This window comes from Mobula birostris, chromosome 18 (assembly GCF_030028105.1).
Source record: "Mobula birostris isolate sMobBir1 chromosome 18, sMobBir1.hap1, whole genome shotgun sequence".
NCBI lineage: Eukaryota > Metazoa > Chordata > Chondrichthyes > Myliobatiformes > Myliobatidae > Mobula > Mobula birostris.
Window position 1 is genome coordinate 38,932,161 of NC_092387.1, and position 19,099 is coordinate 38,951,259.

General features: G+C 36.2%; 1 protein-coding gene across 2 annotated transcripts in view; it reads right to left on the bottom strand.

The window, feature by feature from the left end:
* Positions 1-19,099, bottom strand: part of LOC140212071 (anthrax toxin receptor 1-like) — a 109,892-nt gene that overhangs the window by 66,169 nt on the left and 24,624 nt on the right. For both annotated transcript variants that reach the window (XM_072282553.1, XM_072282554.1), the window contains exons 2-10: positions 14,921-14,992; positions 14,764-14,835; positions 13,357-13,438; positions 13,155-13,188; positions 11,214-11,293; positions 11,056-11,124; positions 10,289-10,369; positions 10,049-10,109; positions 1,576-1,674 (exon numbers count right to left, since the gene is read on the bottom strand). In XM_072282553.1, the coding sequence (XP_072138654.1) occupies positions 1,576-1,674; positions 10,049-10,109; positions 10,289-10,369; positions 11,056-11,124; positions 11,214-11,293; positions 13,155-13,188; positions 13,357-13,438; positions 14,764-14,835; positions 14,921-14,992 (650 nt within the window). The remainder of the gene's footprint in view (positions 1-1,575; positions 1,675-10,048; positions 10,110-10,288; positions 10,370-11,055; positions 11,125-11,213; positions 11,294-13,154; positions 13,189-13,356; positions 13,439-14,763; positions 14,836-14,920; positions 14,993-19,099) is intronic.

Sequence of the window (19,099 nt, forward strand, 5' to 3'; positions counted from 1 at the left end):
GCAGGGTACCCTTAAAGTTAACCTCCAGGTTGAGTCAGTAGTGAAAAAGGCGAATGCAATGTTGGCATTCATTTCCAGAGGAATAGAGTATAGGAGCAGGGATATGATGTTGAGGCTCTATAAGGCGATGGTGAGACCTCACTTGGAGTACTGGGGGCAGTTTTGGTCTCCTTATTTAAGAAAGGATGTGCTGACGTTGGAGAAGGTACAGAGAAGATTCACTAGAATGATTCCGGGAATGAGAAGGTTAACATATGAGGAACGTTTGTCCACTCTTGGACTGTATTCCTTGGAGTTTAGAAGAATGAGGGGAGCCCTCATAGAAACATTTCGAATGTTGAAAGGCATGGACAGAGTGGATGTGGCAAAGTTGTTTCCCATGATAGGGGAGTCTAGTACAAGAGGGCATGACTTATGGATTGAAGGGCGCCCATTCAGAACAGAGATGCGAAGAAATTTGTTTAGTCAGAGGGGGTGAATCTATGGAATTTGTTGCCAAGGGCAGCAGTGGAGGCCAAGTCATTGGGTGTATTTAAGGCAGAGATTGATAGGTATCTGAGTAGCCAGGGCATCAAAGGTTATGGTGAGAAGGTGGGGAGTGGGACTAAATAGGAGAATGGATCAGCTCATGATAAAATGGCAGAGCAGACTCGATGGGCCGAATGGCCTACTTCTGCTCCTTTGTCTTATGGTCTTATGGTCTTATGGATATATGAACGCTGTTGTTGAATTCTTTGTAACTCATAACATAAACTCTGGGACAATTACAAAATATGTGGGAAAATAGATTGCCAATAAATGGGCTGTATGAAGACTTTATTTTCCTTACTCATTCATTTTCTGTTCAATGGAAAGCAAGGAAAGGTTAATCTCACTAGTATTTCCATAGATTATATCAATATAGCTCTTCAGCAGACTTGCCAAGAAGTATGCTTGAATGGAAGAAAGGAAGTCCCTCAAGAAATTTTTCTCCTACCTTCAGGTGACCTTGCCAAGATGAGCAAACTTGACTTCTGGAGGGTTTCTCAGTGGAAATGTAGGCCAAAACTGGACTTTGAATGCAGGCTTTCAAGATGAAAGTCAGTACTTAGGTGATAGAGTCTGAGATTATTCTTTTAGTTTAATGGTATTCAGACTGACATCAAAATGAAATGGGATCTACTGTAGTTACCAAATCCAGTATGCAAAGAGATAAATAATCATTGTCCGTATGGCAGCTATTGATGAAGTACCTGGTTATGCATAAAGCAGCAACAATCCGCAAACCAGATTCTAAATATATTTGGGAATCATTAATAGTCATTTTTGGTAATATGAATTATAAATTAGACTTAGTCAAATGTACTGTAAATTTGTGAAATCTGGAATACCAAATGTTGTTTGCTGTCAGATAACAAAAGGTATTTGCTATCCTGTCTGAAGAAATTCAAACAAGATGACTTGTTCCTAAATTCAGCAATAATCAGGTTTGAGATAAAATGAGATAAAATGCAGACATTCTTATAAAAATTGTTTTGATGGAAAAAAAATCACAGGACTCAAACTGGTAATTTATAAATTCAGAACTGTACTTACTTATCACATTTGTGTTATTTATCTTAAAGCTACAAAGAACTTGATCAATATCTCGTGCATGGGAGAATCCATTTCCTCTTACCACAACCTGATAAGATTCTGTAACAACAGTAAAGTAGCATGAACATTACAAATATTCATCAACACGATAGAAAACTACATTCTTTTTTAGTTCCTTAAGTTTGTAACATGCAAACATTTGTATTGAGGCATGGTGGAAATTGCATTAAATTTGAGGATGAACGATGAAGTTAAAAAGTACATATACCCAAGCTTGAACACACCATAAACACAAGGGATTCTGCAGATGCTGGCAGTATTAAGCACATACGCAAAACGCTGGAAGAACTTAGCAAGTTAGGCAGCATCTACGGAGGGGAATAAGCAGAGTTCTGATGAAGGGTCTCGGCCTGAAATGTTGATTGTTTATACCCCTCCATAGATGCTGCCTGACTTGTTGAGTTTCTCCAGCATTTTGTATGCTTTGACGGCGCTCCTCTGTGCTTCTTTATACTCTAATCCTGAATGTTTTAAGCAAGTAAGGTAATGTGAATTATTCCATTTTTTCATACATGTGATGCATTTTTGTATTTCTTCTTGATGTAAGGAAATCTGTTTTTAATATAAAATTGCCTGGCACTTATTCAATGATCTTTAATTTCAGTGCTGCATTAATTTCAAAAATTATTTTATTTATTTGAATGATAAATCAAGTACACATTTTAATTGATTTGATTTAATCTCATTACTGTAGGGTTCAACATTTCATGTTGCTTGAAAATAGGATGACCAAAGCTATTCAACATCATGGATCAACTCATTAAATGCATCAGGGAAAGAATTACATGAGAAAGTACAGTACAAAGTTTGGCATTTAAGTAACATCTTTCTTGATTTAGGTCATCCTAAACACCTTACATCCAACTAAGCTCTATGATGAGTAATCACTATAGTAATCACTATCAAAAATTCTAAAATTGCAGTCAAATTCTACAAATCTCACAAACAGCAAGATCATATTACTTTTTAATGATTTTAACATATTAATATTGGCCAAGAAAGGGGACCTAGTTCACTTCAAACTTGTGCCAAGAGATCATTACTAATACTTAAGGTGTCATGGGGTGTTTTTATTAACATTTGTCCATTCAGTATATCAGGACTCCCACAGTATTTCACGAGAGTCATACAATCTTTTGACTTAAAGATTCAGATTCAAGATAGTTTATTTTTGTTCTTCAGTACACAAGTGCTGAGAATGAAATGATTGTTGCTCCAGATCTGATGCAACATAAAAAAAACAATAAGCATGAAGAACACAATAAAAACACATATAGATAGACTGATTGTAGGAACATAAAATGATGCTAGGTACAGAAGGATCTGTACAAAAGGTGACTGGCAGGAAATGATAAAGCAGTGGTGGGGGGGTTGTGTGGATGGGTGGGTTAATGGATGAAGGAGTTGATCAACCTGATGGCTTGGGAGATGGCACTGTTTTTGAGCCTGGTGGTCTTGACGTGGATGCTGTGTAGCTTCAGCCCTGATGGGAGTGGGAGAAACACTCTGTAAGCAAGGTGAATGGGATCCTTTATGGTATTGTGGGCCCTTTTCTGGCACCTTTCTGTGTATATATGGATGCATTAAAAGCAAAAGCCATGGCTAACTTTATACAAACTAAGCCTGGTACCTCTTTCTTTCCTTGAAAAAATATATCATATTTATAAATGGAAAAATATGTTCATAATAAATCCAACCAAACAACTCATCATTATACTAGGTTTAAAGATTTCAGAAGCCAATCTAACAGTTTGAGCATAATCTGTCAGTTCAGTTCATTAGCTAAATGTTTTAATGTTTTAAGAAAAAAAGGCACAAAGCATATCCTGCAGCTAGCTTCATGCAGTAATTGAACATGACAATATACTGAAAGGTGGTTTATTCATACCCTCATTAAAAGGCAAAGATTACCTAAAGTGAATTGGCTGTGAGGGTGTCTGGATTTGACATTCGTTATTGCATTGATTGCTTGGTCTGATTAGGCTGATCGATTTTACACTTCCATTAGAGCTCCATGTTCATCCTACCTGTAGCTTAGTGCTTATTCGCAGAGAATCACCCTCTGGAAGAGGTGTTTCACTGGTCAACGATCTATGATGTTACTGCTCACTGGAGTTCAGCACAGTAGTACAGCTGGTAGCACACTACCTCGCAGTACCAAGACCCAAGTTCAGTCCTGATGTTTGTCTGTGTGGCATTTACATGTTTTCCATGTGACCACATTTCCTTTGGGAACTGAAGTTTTATCCCACATCTGCAAATTTCCAGATGACACCAAGATTGGGGGTGTAGTGGACAGTGAGGAAGGCTCTCATAGCTTGCAGTGGGACCTGCACCGACTAGAAAAACTGGCTGAAAAATGTCAGATCGAATTTAATGCAGACCAGTGTGAGGTATTTATTACACTTTAGTAGGACCTACCAGGGTCGGTCTTACACAGTGGATGGTAGGGCACTGAGGAGTGCAGTACAGCAAAGGGATCTGGGAATACAGGTCCATAATTTGTCGAAAGGGTCGTCACATGTAGACAGGGTTGTAAAGAAAGCTTTTGGCACATTAGCCTTCATAAACCAAAGTACTGAATACAGGAAATGGGATGTTATGTTGAAGTTGTATGAGACATTGGTGAGGTCTAACTTGGAGTATTGCATGCAGTTTTGGTCACCTACCTACAGTAAAGAAGTAAATAAGATTGAAAGGGTACGGAGAAAACTTACAAGGATGCTGCCAGGTCTGATGGACCTGAGTTATAAGGAAAGATTAAATAGGTTAGGACTTAACTCCTTGGAATGTAGAAGATTGAGAGGAGATTTTATAGAGATATACAAAATTATGCAGGGGATAGATAAGGTGAATGCAAGCAGGCTTTCTCCACTGAGGTTGAATAGTTCAACAACCAGAGGACATGAGTTCAGGGTGAAGGCAAAAAGTTTAAGGAGAACATGAGGGGAAACATTCTTCATTCAGAGGATGGTGAGAGTGTGGAACGAGATGCCAGCTCAAGTGGTGCATGGAAGCTTGATTTCAATGCTTAAAAGGAGTTTGGATGGGTACTTGGATGGTAGGGGAAAGGTCCCATTGCAGGGCGATGGGAGTAAGCAGTTTAAACGGTTTGGTGTGGACTAGATGGGCTGAAGGGTCTGTTTGAGTGCTGTGCTTTTCTACGACTCTTGACTCCATCCCTAAGATTGGCAGGTTAATTGTGCACTGCAAATCGCCTCCAGTGTGTAGGTGGGTAGTAGAAACTGGGGACAGTAGATGAGAATGTGAGGAGATAAAATGAGATTAGTGTAGGATTAGATAAAGTACGTGGTTGATAGTTGGCACAACTCAGTGGGCTGAAAGGCCTGTTTTGTTGCTGTATTCCTCCATGCTCAACTCTATGAACATGGATCTTTACAGACTAATGCAGGAAAATAAAGAAATTCAACAGAAAGTCAACAAATATTGTACGTCTGTCATTATGGAAGATGCTCCCAAGAACCTCTGAGGATATAATGGGGGGCTACAGATTGAGAATAAAACTTTAAAACATCAACAGAAGGAAAAAAAACAAGTACTGGAGAAATTAATGGAACTTAAAGATAATAAGTCTTGGGGACTGATGAACTGCATTCCTAAGGTTTTGGAAGAGATGGCTATCTATGTTTGTAAACTTCCAAAATTCCAAACATTTCAGAAAGTTTCTACATTCACAGACAATTCCCTTTATTCACTGTGGTTTATCCTTGCCTTTTAATGAAGACATGGAGAAACTACTTTTCAGCATACTGCCACGTTCAATCACCGCATCAAGGTGGCAAGTGTAACCCCAGAATCTAAGAAAGGAGGGAAAGACAAAATGCGGAACCACAGATCCACTTAAATGGTAGTGTGCGCTGTGAAGAGGATTCAGAGAGGGTGCAGAGGATGTGGACAGACTGAAAGGGTAACGAAAAGAGGAAATGGAATGCAATAAAGTATGAGGTCATCCACTTTGGCAGAAAAAATGAGAAAGCTGGTAATACTTTTAATATCAAAGCATATTGTTGTTAAGAAGGACCAGGATGTCCCTGAACATGTCCTTGAAGGTTAACATGAAAGTCCAGAACGCAATTAATAAGGACAGTTGCATGTTGGTCTAAATTATCTTTAAAGAGTACAAGAGCAGGCCTATTGTATAGAGCCCTGTACTGCATTTGAAATATTGAGTACAAGTCAGGTCATGCTTCTTTAAGATATAACTGGGATGGAAGTAGTGGAGCAAAAGATTACCAATTGTTTCACAGATTCCTGGACAAAGAGTTTATTGTAGGAGGAGAGGTTACTGATCAGGCCTGCACTCTTGTGTATTTGTAAGAATGACAGTAATCTTGTTGAAAATCACAAAACTCATATGAGATTTGACAGTTGATATGGAGTTGAAATTTTTCTTTTAAAATCAGAGGTCACAGTCTGAAACAAAAAGGATAATCATTCAGGGTGACGATAAGAAGAGATTTCTTCACTGAGTGGGTGGTGAATCTTTGGAATCACAAGGTAGTAAGCCCAATTACTAAGAATATTCAAGACTGACTGATAGATTCTAGATATTGAGAGAATTAAGGGAAGAGGGGTCAATGTAGGAAAGTGACAGAGTTAAGAGATCAGACATGATCTTAGTGAATGGTGGAGCAGACACAAGGGCCATATAACATAGCTTACTCTTGCTTCTATTTCCAGTGTATTTAATTTCCAACCCAATAACTTAACCAAAGGTTTTGAAGGTAGAAGATGTTTACTCACTATACACCGTTTATTTGTGTTTCTTCTCACTTGCTCAATTAATTAAAATACCTATATTTTATTTTATACGTGTAATGTTTTCCTTATTTTACAGTTGGGATAATGTTAGAAAATGTATGTGTAACACTGACAAACAGATACCCAATTTTCTGGTAATTTCCATTATCTGCTCACAAGGTGCTATAATATAGTGAATACATTCTTTGGTGACTCTTTGGCAAGGAACATTTATAGGTCACTTGATTGTATATGTTTAAATTATATTTTACTTTCTGTCTATCAATGGGTTAATTTCAATACAAAAAGAATATTTTTAATTAAGCTTGCCATAATGTAGCATATTATATAGTATTAATCTTAATTCTTCTCAGCCAAATGAATCTATTATTCCATAATTAAAACTGTTGTTATATCTTGAGATGATTGCAATTAGCAGTATTAGTCAGTTTTTATTTAGAAAATTTAAGCAATAATGGTAAATCAGGTTGGTGATGTTTATGATGTAAAATAGAGAGGATCAAGAAAACAAATGAAAAATGGTTGGCACAAGAAGAACAAAGCTATGAATATAAAAACTGTGAATTGCCCTCTTGTTAATGTCACAGGGTTTAATCACGTCATTATAGCTTACATCTACTGCTCTTCTGATGTCTCACTTGCCATGTCAACTGAGGTATAACACAAATCCTCCATTCTGTCAGCTAGCAACCACCTCGAATCTCCAATAACAAATGATAGCGATAAAGTATTCCAGTTTAATTTTACATGAATTCCTTCTCTTTATCAAAGTTATAGACAAGCTCACAAATCAAATTCTTACTCGTGTCCACTATATGTGATTATTATGAAAGCTGAATGCTGAAATGGCTAATTCTATTTAATTTCAGTTTCTGACTGTGACCGAGTCCTTTTCTTCCTTAGTTACTGTCAGATTGTACATTTGTCGATTTTGACAAGATAGCGAAGGGAAAAAGGTCAGCTCTGAAATAATCAGGCAGCGCTGGCAGCGAGATGGTGGGTTGAAGCTGGTGCGCGCTGGCTGTGCTGTCGGCTTTGCTTTTGTGACTCTGATGAGAAGCTGACTGTTTGCATCCACACCTGGTAGTTGACGTGGCCAGTAAGATGCCACATCCAGCAAAACCTTTCAATCATGTCTATGTACCATGAATATAATCAAAGCAATGATGCTGTCAGCTTATATACAATGCACCTCCAACTCCAAATTGATGGCCTGTTTACAGGCTGCACGTCCTAGTCATTTTAAATCAGCCTTATTACCGAGATATCAGTGTGTTGCTCTATATCAGGAACTGCAGGATGCAAATTTTGACCATGAATCCATCAGTGTGGAGGCAGGAAGCATGAAGTGGCATGTTAGAAAACCAGTGATATCTTCACACATGCCTGTCACAATTCAGAAATGACAATTTTTGTTATTTTTCAACTCTCTCGCTTCATGCTCTACATTAATATTTAGCAACTACTTTGTAGCAGAATCTTAAGGACACGGCAAAGTGTGCATCTCAAGGTGTTTACATATTTAAATATGATTCACATAAATGGATAATATTAATTAAGCAGTCATTTATACATCAAATTTTGCTGAATCTTTCCTAACGCTTTCAATATCCATGTCCATTCAATTCTATAACCGAATGCAGAGAAAACAATGAATGTTTAATTTGAGTTGTTGGATTCATATTGGTTTCATGGATTTGAAAATGTTTGATTAAGCATATATTCCTTGAACAGTGAAAAGTATACAGGCAACAAAACTGCAAAATGTTTCATGAAAACAATTGCTGATCTTTGAAAATATTTGATTTATCATGTATAACTAATCACAGACTTCAAACGTTATTGATTTTATATGGTAATTTTAGCCTAAGGGAGCAGTTGGAATGTCGATTAAATAAATGAGGAGAAAAAAAGGTAGAATGAAAAACCAAATATTATACTCAGTTTTGTCACTTTCCCAATGGTTGGCCTGGGTTAATATTTTCCCCTAAATATTTATAACCATTATTTATTCAATAACATCATTTAGAGCCTGCACATAAATCACATTTTGCCTATACATAATTTTCATTCACATGAATATTTATTATGTCTAACCTACCAAAACAATATTAATTTTTTTAGTGTAAATGCTTAGAAGCAATTATTGTTTTTTTTATCCATTTATTCTTAACTGTGCAATTAAATTATCATTTTCATTGACTAAATTATAGGAATATTTCTGGCAAATGTTGATGAAGTTTTTTCCATTTACATAAGGGAATAAGTATCTGCACAGGAACAGAGATAGATAGAAGTGAAATACAGCGATATTAAAAGGAATTGCTGGTATCATGCCGAGGAAAGACTTGGATTACACATAATGAATTTACAGTTACTTTCTTTGGAGGAAGAAAGTAAAATCCTCTAAGAGTTTGTCTCAAATGATTTACATAGAATATATCTTAAAGTTTGACTTGTTTAATTGCATAAAGCAATTGATTATAATTTGGCAACTGTATATGATTTCTTATCTATTTTATGCCAAAGACCAACTTTTTCTGAGCAGTTGGGGAAATTACATAATAGCTTTGATTGTCTATAAGATCAACATGAAGATTGTAATTCATGGCATTACATTTTGACCTTTTGGACATCATACTTTGTTTATTGTGACTAATAACTTGGTAAAAGCTGTGGTGAAAAAGTTCCTAACATAAAATGTAGCACACTTTAGTTTATTAATTTATGATTACCTTGCTGTCAATTTAATCACAACTGCAAAATAAAATGTGTAGGCATGTGAGGTAAATCATAGTATGATATTTCCAGGAATCATCTCAAAAATAAGCTGTTGACATGTTGACATATACACGAATAACAATATTGGCTTGGCCTCATCAGCTGAATGCCATTTTATAGTTTTGGATTCCTGATGTTTAAGCCTATATTTCCTATATACTTAATGCTTATATTTCTTTATGCTTATGATACTTATTTGTGCTTATGGTATGATGGATCAAAAAGGTGATGCTATAATGTTTTGAAAAGTTAAAAAACCCTCAGGTTGCTACTCATAGGAAATTAGGAAATTATGACCTTTATTCAGTGGATAAGAACACAAGCCTTAATGCAAACAAGGCATGTAACTGAAGATCAGTTCTGTTCATCTGAATCCTTATTTGTTCCTTTAAACAAAATATTATATACTTGATATTAAATATGCTACCTAGTTAGGCACATATCAGATTCCTTTAACTGTGTGCTTCATGCAATCTATTCCTCTCTTCAAACATGACCCAATGTATGTCTTTTTTTAAAAATTTATTGCTGAAGCCAAAATGATCAGAATGATCATAAAATTAATGTTTAATGGTTAAGCACAGCTTGGGTGTGATCCTGAGAAACTACAAAAGTGCGAAAATTACACTCATTCTTAATATTATTACAGTTAAGAACTCAATATTGAAATATGATGATATGAATAATGCAAAGCTTGTTGACAAATTATACAGAGATATCTGTATTATTGAATCACCTCATCTTAACTGTACTATTGTTAAGAAACTGTAATTTTCACACTTCTGTCATTTCTCATTACTCTTTTAATCTTGTATATCTTAACAATGCTTTTGCTTATATTAAAACCTACCTCCTGCACAGACACTTGATGGTTCAACTGCTAGAATTTCAATGCAAGATTTTTTAAGAATCTGTTAACACAGAAAATATGAAAAAATTTCAGTGCTTATCAAAATTTTAAACTACAGTTTAAAAAAAGCAGTTTATTACAGAAAGTGTACTTCCTTAATAACTAATTAAACTGCAGAGGAATATTTTTAATAAACTCCACTGGTAGAAAAGCTACTATGAATTGCTGAATTGGACCTACCGAATCAATAATGCTTCCTAATGCTTCAAATCCACCCGTTACTGGAAACACGTGATCGATGCTATCAGCAATTTTGGCTAACTAGAAAAGAAATTCATTGATTATAAAGTTATCAGGTTGAGACACACTGACAGTTATTTTCCCTTTATTCTGTGGAGTTTACAATTGATAGTAGCAAACAAACCATAGTAATAAAATGCATATATTATTAAGTTGTGTCTCAGCACAAAATCCCAAGGAAAATATGGGGTAAATAGGTTTTCATGCAATGTATTTCCTGAGACATTGGAATTGCATTGCAAAAACTGCTGTCAAGACTTCCTATAGTTTATTAGCATAGCATCATACCATTCAAGACATTTGCAAATGTTATATTTTTAATTTTAACTTGTTTTCCTGTGGCATCTAGGATACTTAGGTGAGACAAAAATAATTTATATCTTTCTCATAAATGTCAACTTGGAAAAAGTACTCAACTTTGCAGCATTATCCTTACAAAATGGAAAAGGTTTCCTTATAATATCACACAAAATGCTGAACAATCATCCCATAGGGAACTTCCATATTGGGCCTTTAAGAATACAAATTGAAGAACATGGTGGTGAAAGCACCAAAGTAGGAAAGAGCAGAGAAAACGTGAATAACTACCATCACAATTCTGTGTTCATCAGCTATTGTTTTTGCCATTAGTGTGTCATTTGTGAGCTTTGGAAAAACATAGTATAAGTTTTATTTTACATAAAAATATTTTTAAATGTATACTGTACCTGCGTTTGATTGAAATCTTTCACACCAACACAATAAATTGTAGCTCCAAAGCTTCTAGCTCTTTCAGCCTATACAATGAAAAGATATTTGTCAAACATTGTTGGTGTTAAAGGTAAAATTGAGACTTTCTTTTCGTTCTATTGCAATGAACACTTACTTCTGCTTGTGCACGGTCATACAACTTGTCAATCAATTCCCCATCTGTCAATGCAATGATGACACTAGCAGCTCGAACCCCTGTGGTTGTGGAATCAAAGTTAATACTTTTCCTAATATTTACCTTTTCAACGACCCACATATAAGATATGAGTCAATATTATCATTAGTACCCAAAGGTCCTATCTCTCCAGTTTTGTGTATGATTCTCCCTCCTTTTCAGAATTCCTGAGTTATTCTTGATGTCTCAAAGAATGATACTCAGGCACTGATGCTCCTCTAATTATCAAAGATATTTAAAATGCTATCTGTTTTACTCATGAAGCCCTCTAAAGGAAAGTTTCTGATTTAATTCTGTAAATTAAAATAAAATAATTTCCGATACTGGCTTTTTGGTCTCCAGTTGTATTAATGTGCGGTGGCAGTATCGTGTACAAAAGTCAACGCGCATTAAAATCAAATTTCCCGCTCTCTGGGGAGCTGCAGTGACTTATGGGTGATATTACAAGAAGCAGAAAATATGATTGTAATGTGTACTGACTTTTTCATGCGCTGCCACCACTGCACACTACAGTAATCATGTAGCGGGAGACTGAGAATTAAATTATTTTAATTAGGCTTTGCAATAAAAATCAGAATTTTTTTTGAAACAAAGCAAATTCTAAGTAAGGATAATGGTCCCAGTTTTAAAAAAATCTGTGTATAAGAAAAAGGAAGGGAGCAGGTTTAAATTATGAGAAAATTCAGTTAAAAGTGCAAGTGAATCAAAAATTACATTTTCATTTTAGCTGCACTTGTCTGTATTAGACAATGGGTTCTGCTTGGGTGAATTGCATGTGACAACTGTCATTTCTAATAGTGTGGTTGAATATTGGGTTGTAAGTTGACTAAAAAGGTACTGATCGCATAGCTAAAGAGTATCCTAAGCACAGTATTAGAAGTGGAGATACTCAATTTTTTGCTCCATCGGCTTAAGCTGGTTAATGGAACATACTATTGCCTATAAGTCCTGTGTCCAGAGACAAACAGGGGCAAGTCCTGATAACACCTTATTGTGTGTAAAGGGTCCTGATATCATACTTCAAATAAGGTCAAGTATTTTCCACAGAGTATACAGTACATATAATAAGCTGTTAAACCAATGGCTTTCATTCCTTGAGTAATTTGCCAATTTCAACTGCATTCTTTGTAAGGTTCCAGTTAAAGCCAATTACTGTGTTGAGGAAGGGAGGGGGGGGGAAATAAATAATGGTCTGTAACTTAGTTATTTTCATTCCTTCTGGTAAGCACAGAATACTGGCAGAGATCCGAGATCTGGCATTGTTTACTTTATTGGCTATGTCTCATGGTCTACTGAAACCAGGGAGAAGAGAGACAGACAATAACATGGATATTTGAGTATGTGTACTCATAATCAGAAATATTACATTTTTAAATCAAAACTGTACAGAATAAGATCTTTCTAAGAATGAAGAATTGTAACTCACAAGCCTTAACAAGCATAATAAAGTAGGTCAAAAACATCAACACAAACAACGGCAACAATTTGCATTTACTGTGTATTGCACTTTTAAAACTGTACTTCAGATTGATAATGAAATAAAAGTAGTCGGTGAGCTACAGATGGTGATCAAAACATGGCCATAGATGCGTTTTGAGAATGGCCTTGAAGATGGAGAGGGAAAGAGATTTAGGAAAGACATTTCAAAGCTGCATGCATCTTACAGAGATAGGCTGCGGGAGAATAAACAGGATGCCTGAGTTAGAATATTCGAGATGGTGTGAGGGTCAAGATTGAAGCAGAGGTTATAGAAGTAGTGATGCCATGGAAGCATTTAAGCACAACTATGGTCACTAACATAAAAACCTAATGCAGGGGTTCCCAACCCTGTTTTATGCCGTGGACCATTAAGCAAGTTGGGAACACCAGGCTAATGTTTACCTGAGTAGTTTTCATGGTAAATCTGTTCAGTAGCCTGTAAAATGAAAAAGAATAATATACTGTAATATGAAAGTAAACTAATAGCAATCTATTTTAATGATAGAAGTGATGGATATTTTAATGATAGAAGTGATGGATTTTTAATGATAGAAGTGATGGATTTTTTAATGATAGAAAACAGATCTTGATGTATGAATTTTACCTTTATGATACCCTCATGCATGAATGTATCCCCCCCAGGCATTTCCTTTCGTAGAGTAGTAAGACCTTTGCGTATAGTTTCCCTTAAAATAAAATAAAACTATTTAGCAATGACTTTAATATAGCAAAATGTCATTAGACCTTTCACAGAAGGCTTATCCAACAAGATTTACAAGGAAGCATTAAAAAAATTCCAAAGTTTAAAACTTAGGCAACTGAAAGCATGTCCATTACTGTTGCTGCAATTATATTAACAAATAACAGAAATGCAAAATCAAGTAATATATTGGTCATTTCATCCAGAATGAACACTTAAAAATTGCAGATGTTTGAATTCTGAAATAAAATTGGAAAATGATGGAAACATTCAGCAATTCAGGAAGCATGTGTAGATAGATATTTAATGCTTCATGTCAAAATATATTCATTGGAATTGAGAAAGAGAGACAATATTTTTGTCAAGTTGCACAGAGGGTGGGGGAGAAATGCATATTTCAAAAGGAATACTTCTAATAGGGCAAGGCCAGGTTTGCTATGGCAATAAGCAACAATTGATAGGTTAAACATGGAAGATAGAGAGAAAGAAAATAAACAAAGGAATATGCAAAAGATGTGAATTGAGGATCAGGGGTGTAGGATACTCCCAGCAGATCAGACAGTATTAGAAAGTAGAAATGAACTGAATTAATAATGGACAATAGAACTAATCAGGTATAGTACAGATAGAGAAAACGCGTTGTCTGGATTTTTTGAAGTTGATATTGAGTCCTAAGTAATGAAGGCTGCAAACTGCCCAGACTTTTGAAGAGTTTCTTTTCCTCAAAGTGATATTCAGCTTTGTTTGTACAGTAAAAGGAAGCAACAGAAAGATAGATCAGAGTGGGGGAGAGCAGACAGTCATATTATCTTCAGTATGTGCATGCTTCAACCTGTTAACCAGATAGCTTCACAAACATCCTTATCACCATTCAATTCTAGTACTTCCTCTACCAGAGATTTGTTTAGTCTTATCTATTTCTCTCTCACTTTCTTTGCAGTTTCCTTTCTGCAAAGAAAGTGAGAGAGAAAGTACTCACTTAATTAAGAGAGTCTTAATTAAGTGAGATTAAAGAGTCTCACTTTAAAGAGTCTTCAATCTGAAATTTGAAATCTGTTTCTCTTTCCACAGGTACTACCTGACTTGTTGAGTATTTTCTGCAATTTTAAAAATAATTTTGACCAGTTTTTTTATATTGCTATTCAGTCAAAGCAGTGGTTTGGCTGGATATTCCAATGGTATCTATTTCACAAGATCAGAAAGGAAGACTTTAGTAAAATAACTATTAATGGCGTAAGTGTTTGACAATTTATTATTTTTAAATACTTGGAACACTCGCTATTTAGTGACATGTTCTGTTTGAATACTTACCTATCTGCGGTCAGACTCATCAAGGTTCTACTTGCTGAAGAGAAAACAATAAAAGACATCCGCAGCTGGGGACTGAAAGAAGTTAATTGTTAGTTTAAGTATTTTAAATGTATTAATGACTATATTTGACAATAACAATTTTAAGATGACTTGATACCTCAAAAATTTTTCAGCAAGAGCTTCGACAAAAGAATATATTTCACTCCAGTGGTTCATAACACTTCCTGATCTGAAAAAGATATGATTTACTATTATTTACACAAATACTGAGAAAATCCTACACAGCTTGAGGAACTATTCTTTGAGACCTTAAATCTCTTAGTTGGATGTACCTTCAAAGAAACAAATAAATGTTGAATGGTGACTGCTCTTCACCTCAACTGAAATTATTTTTATTGTCTGAAATGGAATGAGATACATATGCAGAACTGAACACAACAAACAGCAAATAACATTATAATTGTTGGCATCTCATTATCTCCCTCAGCAACTGGTCATTATCTCAATGCTATTTGTAGGACATTTATTCACACCTGGAATATGGGCATAGTAAGTGATACAGATATTCATAATTGCTGGTTAATTCTTGGATTTTGATTTGGGCAAAATATGGTGGTAGATTTTGAAATCAGGATGCCGTGTAATTTGAAAAGGAACTTTCAGTGATGAGATCCCCATTTATTTGCTTGTCCTTTTTCTTCCAGGTGACAGAAGTCATAGGCTGTGAGGACCTATAGAAGCAGAACAGACAAGCTCTTGGGGTGCATTCTGTAAATGGTACATATTATTGTACTATATGCCGATGGTGGAGGAAGTGAATATTCAGCGTGGTGAGTAGACTGTCAGACAGGTAGGCTAACTTGCTCTGAATGGTGTCTAGCTTCTTGAATGCTCTTGGAATTGCACTTGGAGAATAAACAATCACAGTCAATGTATGACTTGCATTTGGTGGAAAGGCTTCAGGAAGACCAGAGGGAAACTTGTCACAAAATATCAAAGCCTTCTCATATTCTTCTAGTTGTTATTTATATGCTTCTCCATTTAGCTTTCTACACAATGGTGACACCAATGATGTTGACGATACAGATATCTGAAGATGAAATGTCACTGAAAGTCAAAGGGAGACGATTAAGCCATCTTCAAACTGAGAATAAATTTCCTCAAAACTGGACATTCATGCGATGCTGTTGGCCATCAGCAAAATGAAATACAGTCGGCCTTCCGTATCCGTAGGTTCCGCATCCGCGGATTCAACCAACCGCGGATCAGGATTGAAAAAAAATAAAGTTCTCTCTCCAGCACTCGTTGTTTGAGCACAGATCCTGGCGTTAGTATTATTGAGCCTCCTCCAAAGCGTCCTCATTCCCTAAACAATACAGTCTAACAACTATTTACATAGCATTTCCATTGTATTAGGTACTATAAGTACTGTAATCTAGAGATGATTAAAAGTATGAGTATTGTTCGCCTCGCACCTCGTTCATTTGCTACTTGTGTTGTGAGCGTGAGAAAGGAGTTCAAGGCTAGTCAGGGATGGCTGGCTAGCTAGGTAAAGTGCTACAGCCTCAAGAACCTAAAGACCACAGGAGAATCGGCGTCGGCTAATGCCGAGACAGCATCAGCGTTCCCAGAAAGAGCTATGACGGTTGCATCTGTACTGAACATGTACGGACATATTTTTCTTGTCATTATTCCCTAAACAATACAGTATAACAACTACTTACATTGTATTAGGTATTATAAGTAATCTAGAGATGTTTTAAAGTATACGGGAGAATGTGTGTAAGTTATATGCAAATACTACGCCATTTTATATACGGGACTTGAGCATCTGTGGAATTTGGTATCCGCGGGGCGTCCCGGAACCAAACCCCAGTGGATATGGAGGGCCGACTGTACTGTTTTTCATTGGTCCACATCCTCATGGCCTGGCATAACTCTCACAATTGTTGTTATCAAGTCAAGATATCAATCCTAAGTTAAATGAGGAATGTAGAAGAGCATGCCAAGAATAGCAACTGACATACTTAAAACTGAAGCAGCAATTTTGTGAAATAATTGCTTAAATAAAGCAATGATCAGTCAAGAATTATAAAGGATAATTAAAGAACTAAGGTGGTGACAGGGGAGGCGGCTCCCCGAACATTCATCTGACAGTGGAGTCATCAGTACTGTTCAAATGGAGAGGCTGGAACTGTATCTAGCCAAAATGGTTAAATGGATGACCCCTCTAGCCCTCGTTATGTTGTCCTCAGAAACAAAGAAGACAGTTTTCATGTAATTTGGTTTACTTCATAGGATAACAAAAAAGGATATTGGCTACAACAACATCTGTTATGATGAAAACCAGCTACAGAACCAACTTGGCTGGTTGAGCCATGTTGCAACAATAATCTTGCACTCAACATGAGCAAGACCAAGGAACATATTTATTTATTTATTTAATAGATCATACCTCAAAATGTATTTTAGAGATATAGAGCAGAACAGGCCCTTCCAGCCCAGCAACCCACCTGTTTAACCTCAGCCTTATCACAGGACAATGTAGAATAACCAATTAACCTCTGACTGGTACATCTTTGGAATGTGGGAGAAAACCAGAGCACACGGACGAAACACACATTTTAAAGAGGAGGACATACAAACCCCAAACTCCGACGTCCCAAGATTATGAAGTTCAGGAAGCGGAAGTCAGAAGAACATACACCTCTCCTCGCTGAGGGGTCAGTGGTGGAAAGAATGAGCACAACAGATCATAATAGACACTACGTATGTGTAAACGTTTTTGAAGAAGGACATGAATCATTGACTGTTTTTCTTTCCATAGCTGCTGCTTGATCTGCTGAGTATTTTCATAATATTCCACTATTATTTCAAACTTATAGCACCTGCAGTTTTTTGATTATCATTTACTGTTAAAATCTTTCTTCCATTAGTAGGAAAGCAAAAGAAACCAGAAATATAGACAGATTTACAATCCAAATGAATGTCTCCTCACAACAGCAAACACAATTAATTCCAAAAGAGAATCTGAAAAATACAAATACCATGTATGATTATTTTATTACATATCACCTATATGAAGAAGATAATGAATCTCTCCTAGTGTGATGGGTGGTATAACCACTGTAAACACTACAAAAACAGATTGATTGATTGATTGATTGATTGCTGTTCCATTAAGATTTTGCAATATCCAATGTGACAATCAAATTTGTCTACATAACAAATCACCACATTTCTAAATAGTTCATGATTGTTCAAAGTTCAAAGTAATTTTTATTATCTAAGTATGTACTGTATATATCACCATATACAACCCTGAGATTAATTTTCTTGTGGGCATACTCAGCAAATTTATAGAATAGTAAGAGTAATATGATCAATGTAAGATTAACCAGGGCACAGAAGTCAACAAACTGTGCAAATGCAAATCTAAACAAATAGGAATAAATAATGAGAACATGAAACAATGAGATGAATAGTCCTTAAAGTGAGATCATTGGCTGTAGGAACATTTCAATAATGAGGTATGTGAGCAACACACACAAAATGCTGATGGAACTCAGCAGGTCAGGCAGCATCTATGGAGAGGAATAAACAATTGATATTTTGGGTTGAGACCCTTCATCAGGACTGAAAAAGAAAGAGTAATATATGTGAACCAACTTGAGAAGTAGGCTTCCAAGTACAGCAATATAATTTTTTTCAAAAATATTTATTGCAAATGAAGAGAGTATTGGGTAATGGGATGATGAGTGAAAGATTCAACTGAAGAGTTGTCATGGGGTGCAGCACTTGAGAGACAATAGTGCTGAATTCTGGAATAGCATGTTTTCAGAGATTTTGAATCTAGAAATACATGACATTGTGGGCAACACACACAAAATGCTAGAGAAACTCAGCAGATCAGGCAGTATCTAAGGAAAGGAATAAAGAGTTGATGCTACAGGCCGAGATTGTTCATCAGGACTGGAAAGGAAGGGGAGGAAGACAGAATAAGAAGGGGGAGGAGTACAAGCTAGAAAGTGGCAGGTGAAGCCAGCTGAGGGGGAAGGTAGGTGGGTGAGGGAGGGGGGAGTAAGTGAAAAGCTGGGAGTTGATAGGTGGAAAAGATAAAGGGCTGACGAAGACAGAATCTGAAAAGAGATGAAAGTGGACCATGAGTAAAAGGGAAAGAGGAGGGACACCAGAGGGAGGTGTTAAGCAGGTGAGAAGAAACAAAGTGGTAACAGGGGAGCCAGAATAGGGAAAAAAAGAGAAGGGGGAGGGGAGAAATTACCAGAAGTTAGAGAAATCAATGTTCAAACCATCAAGTTGGAGGTTACCCAGGTGG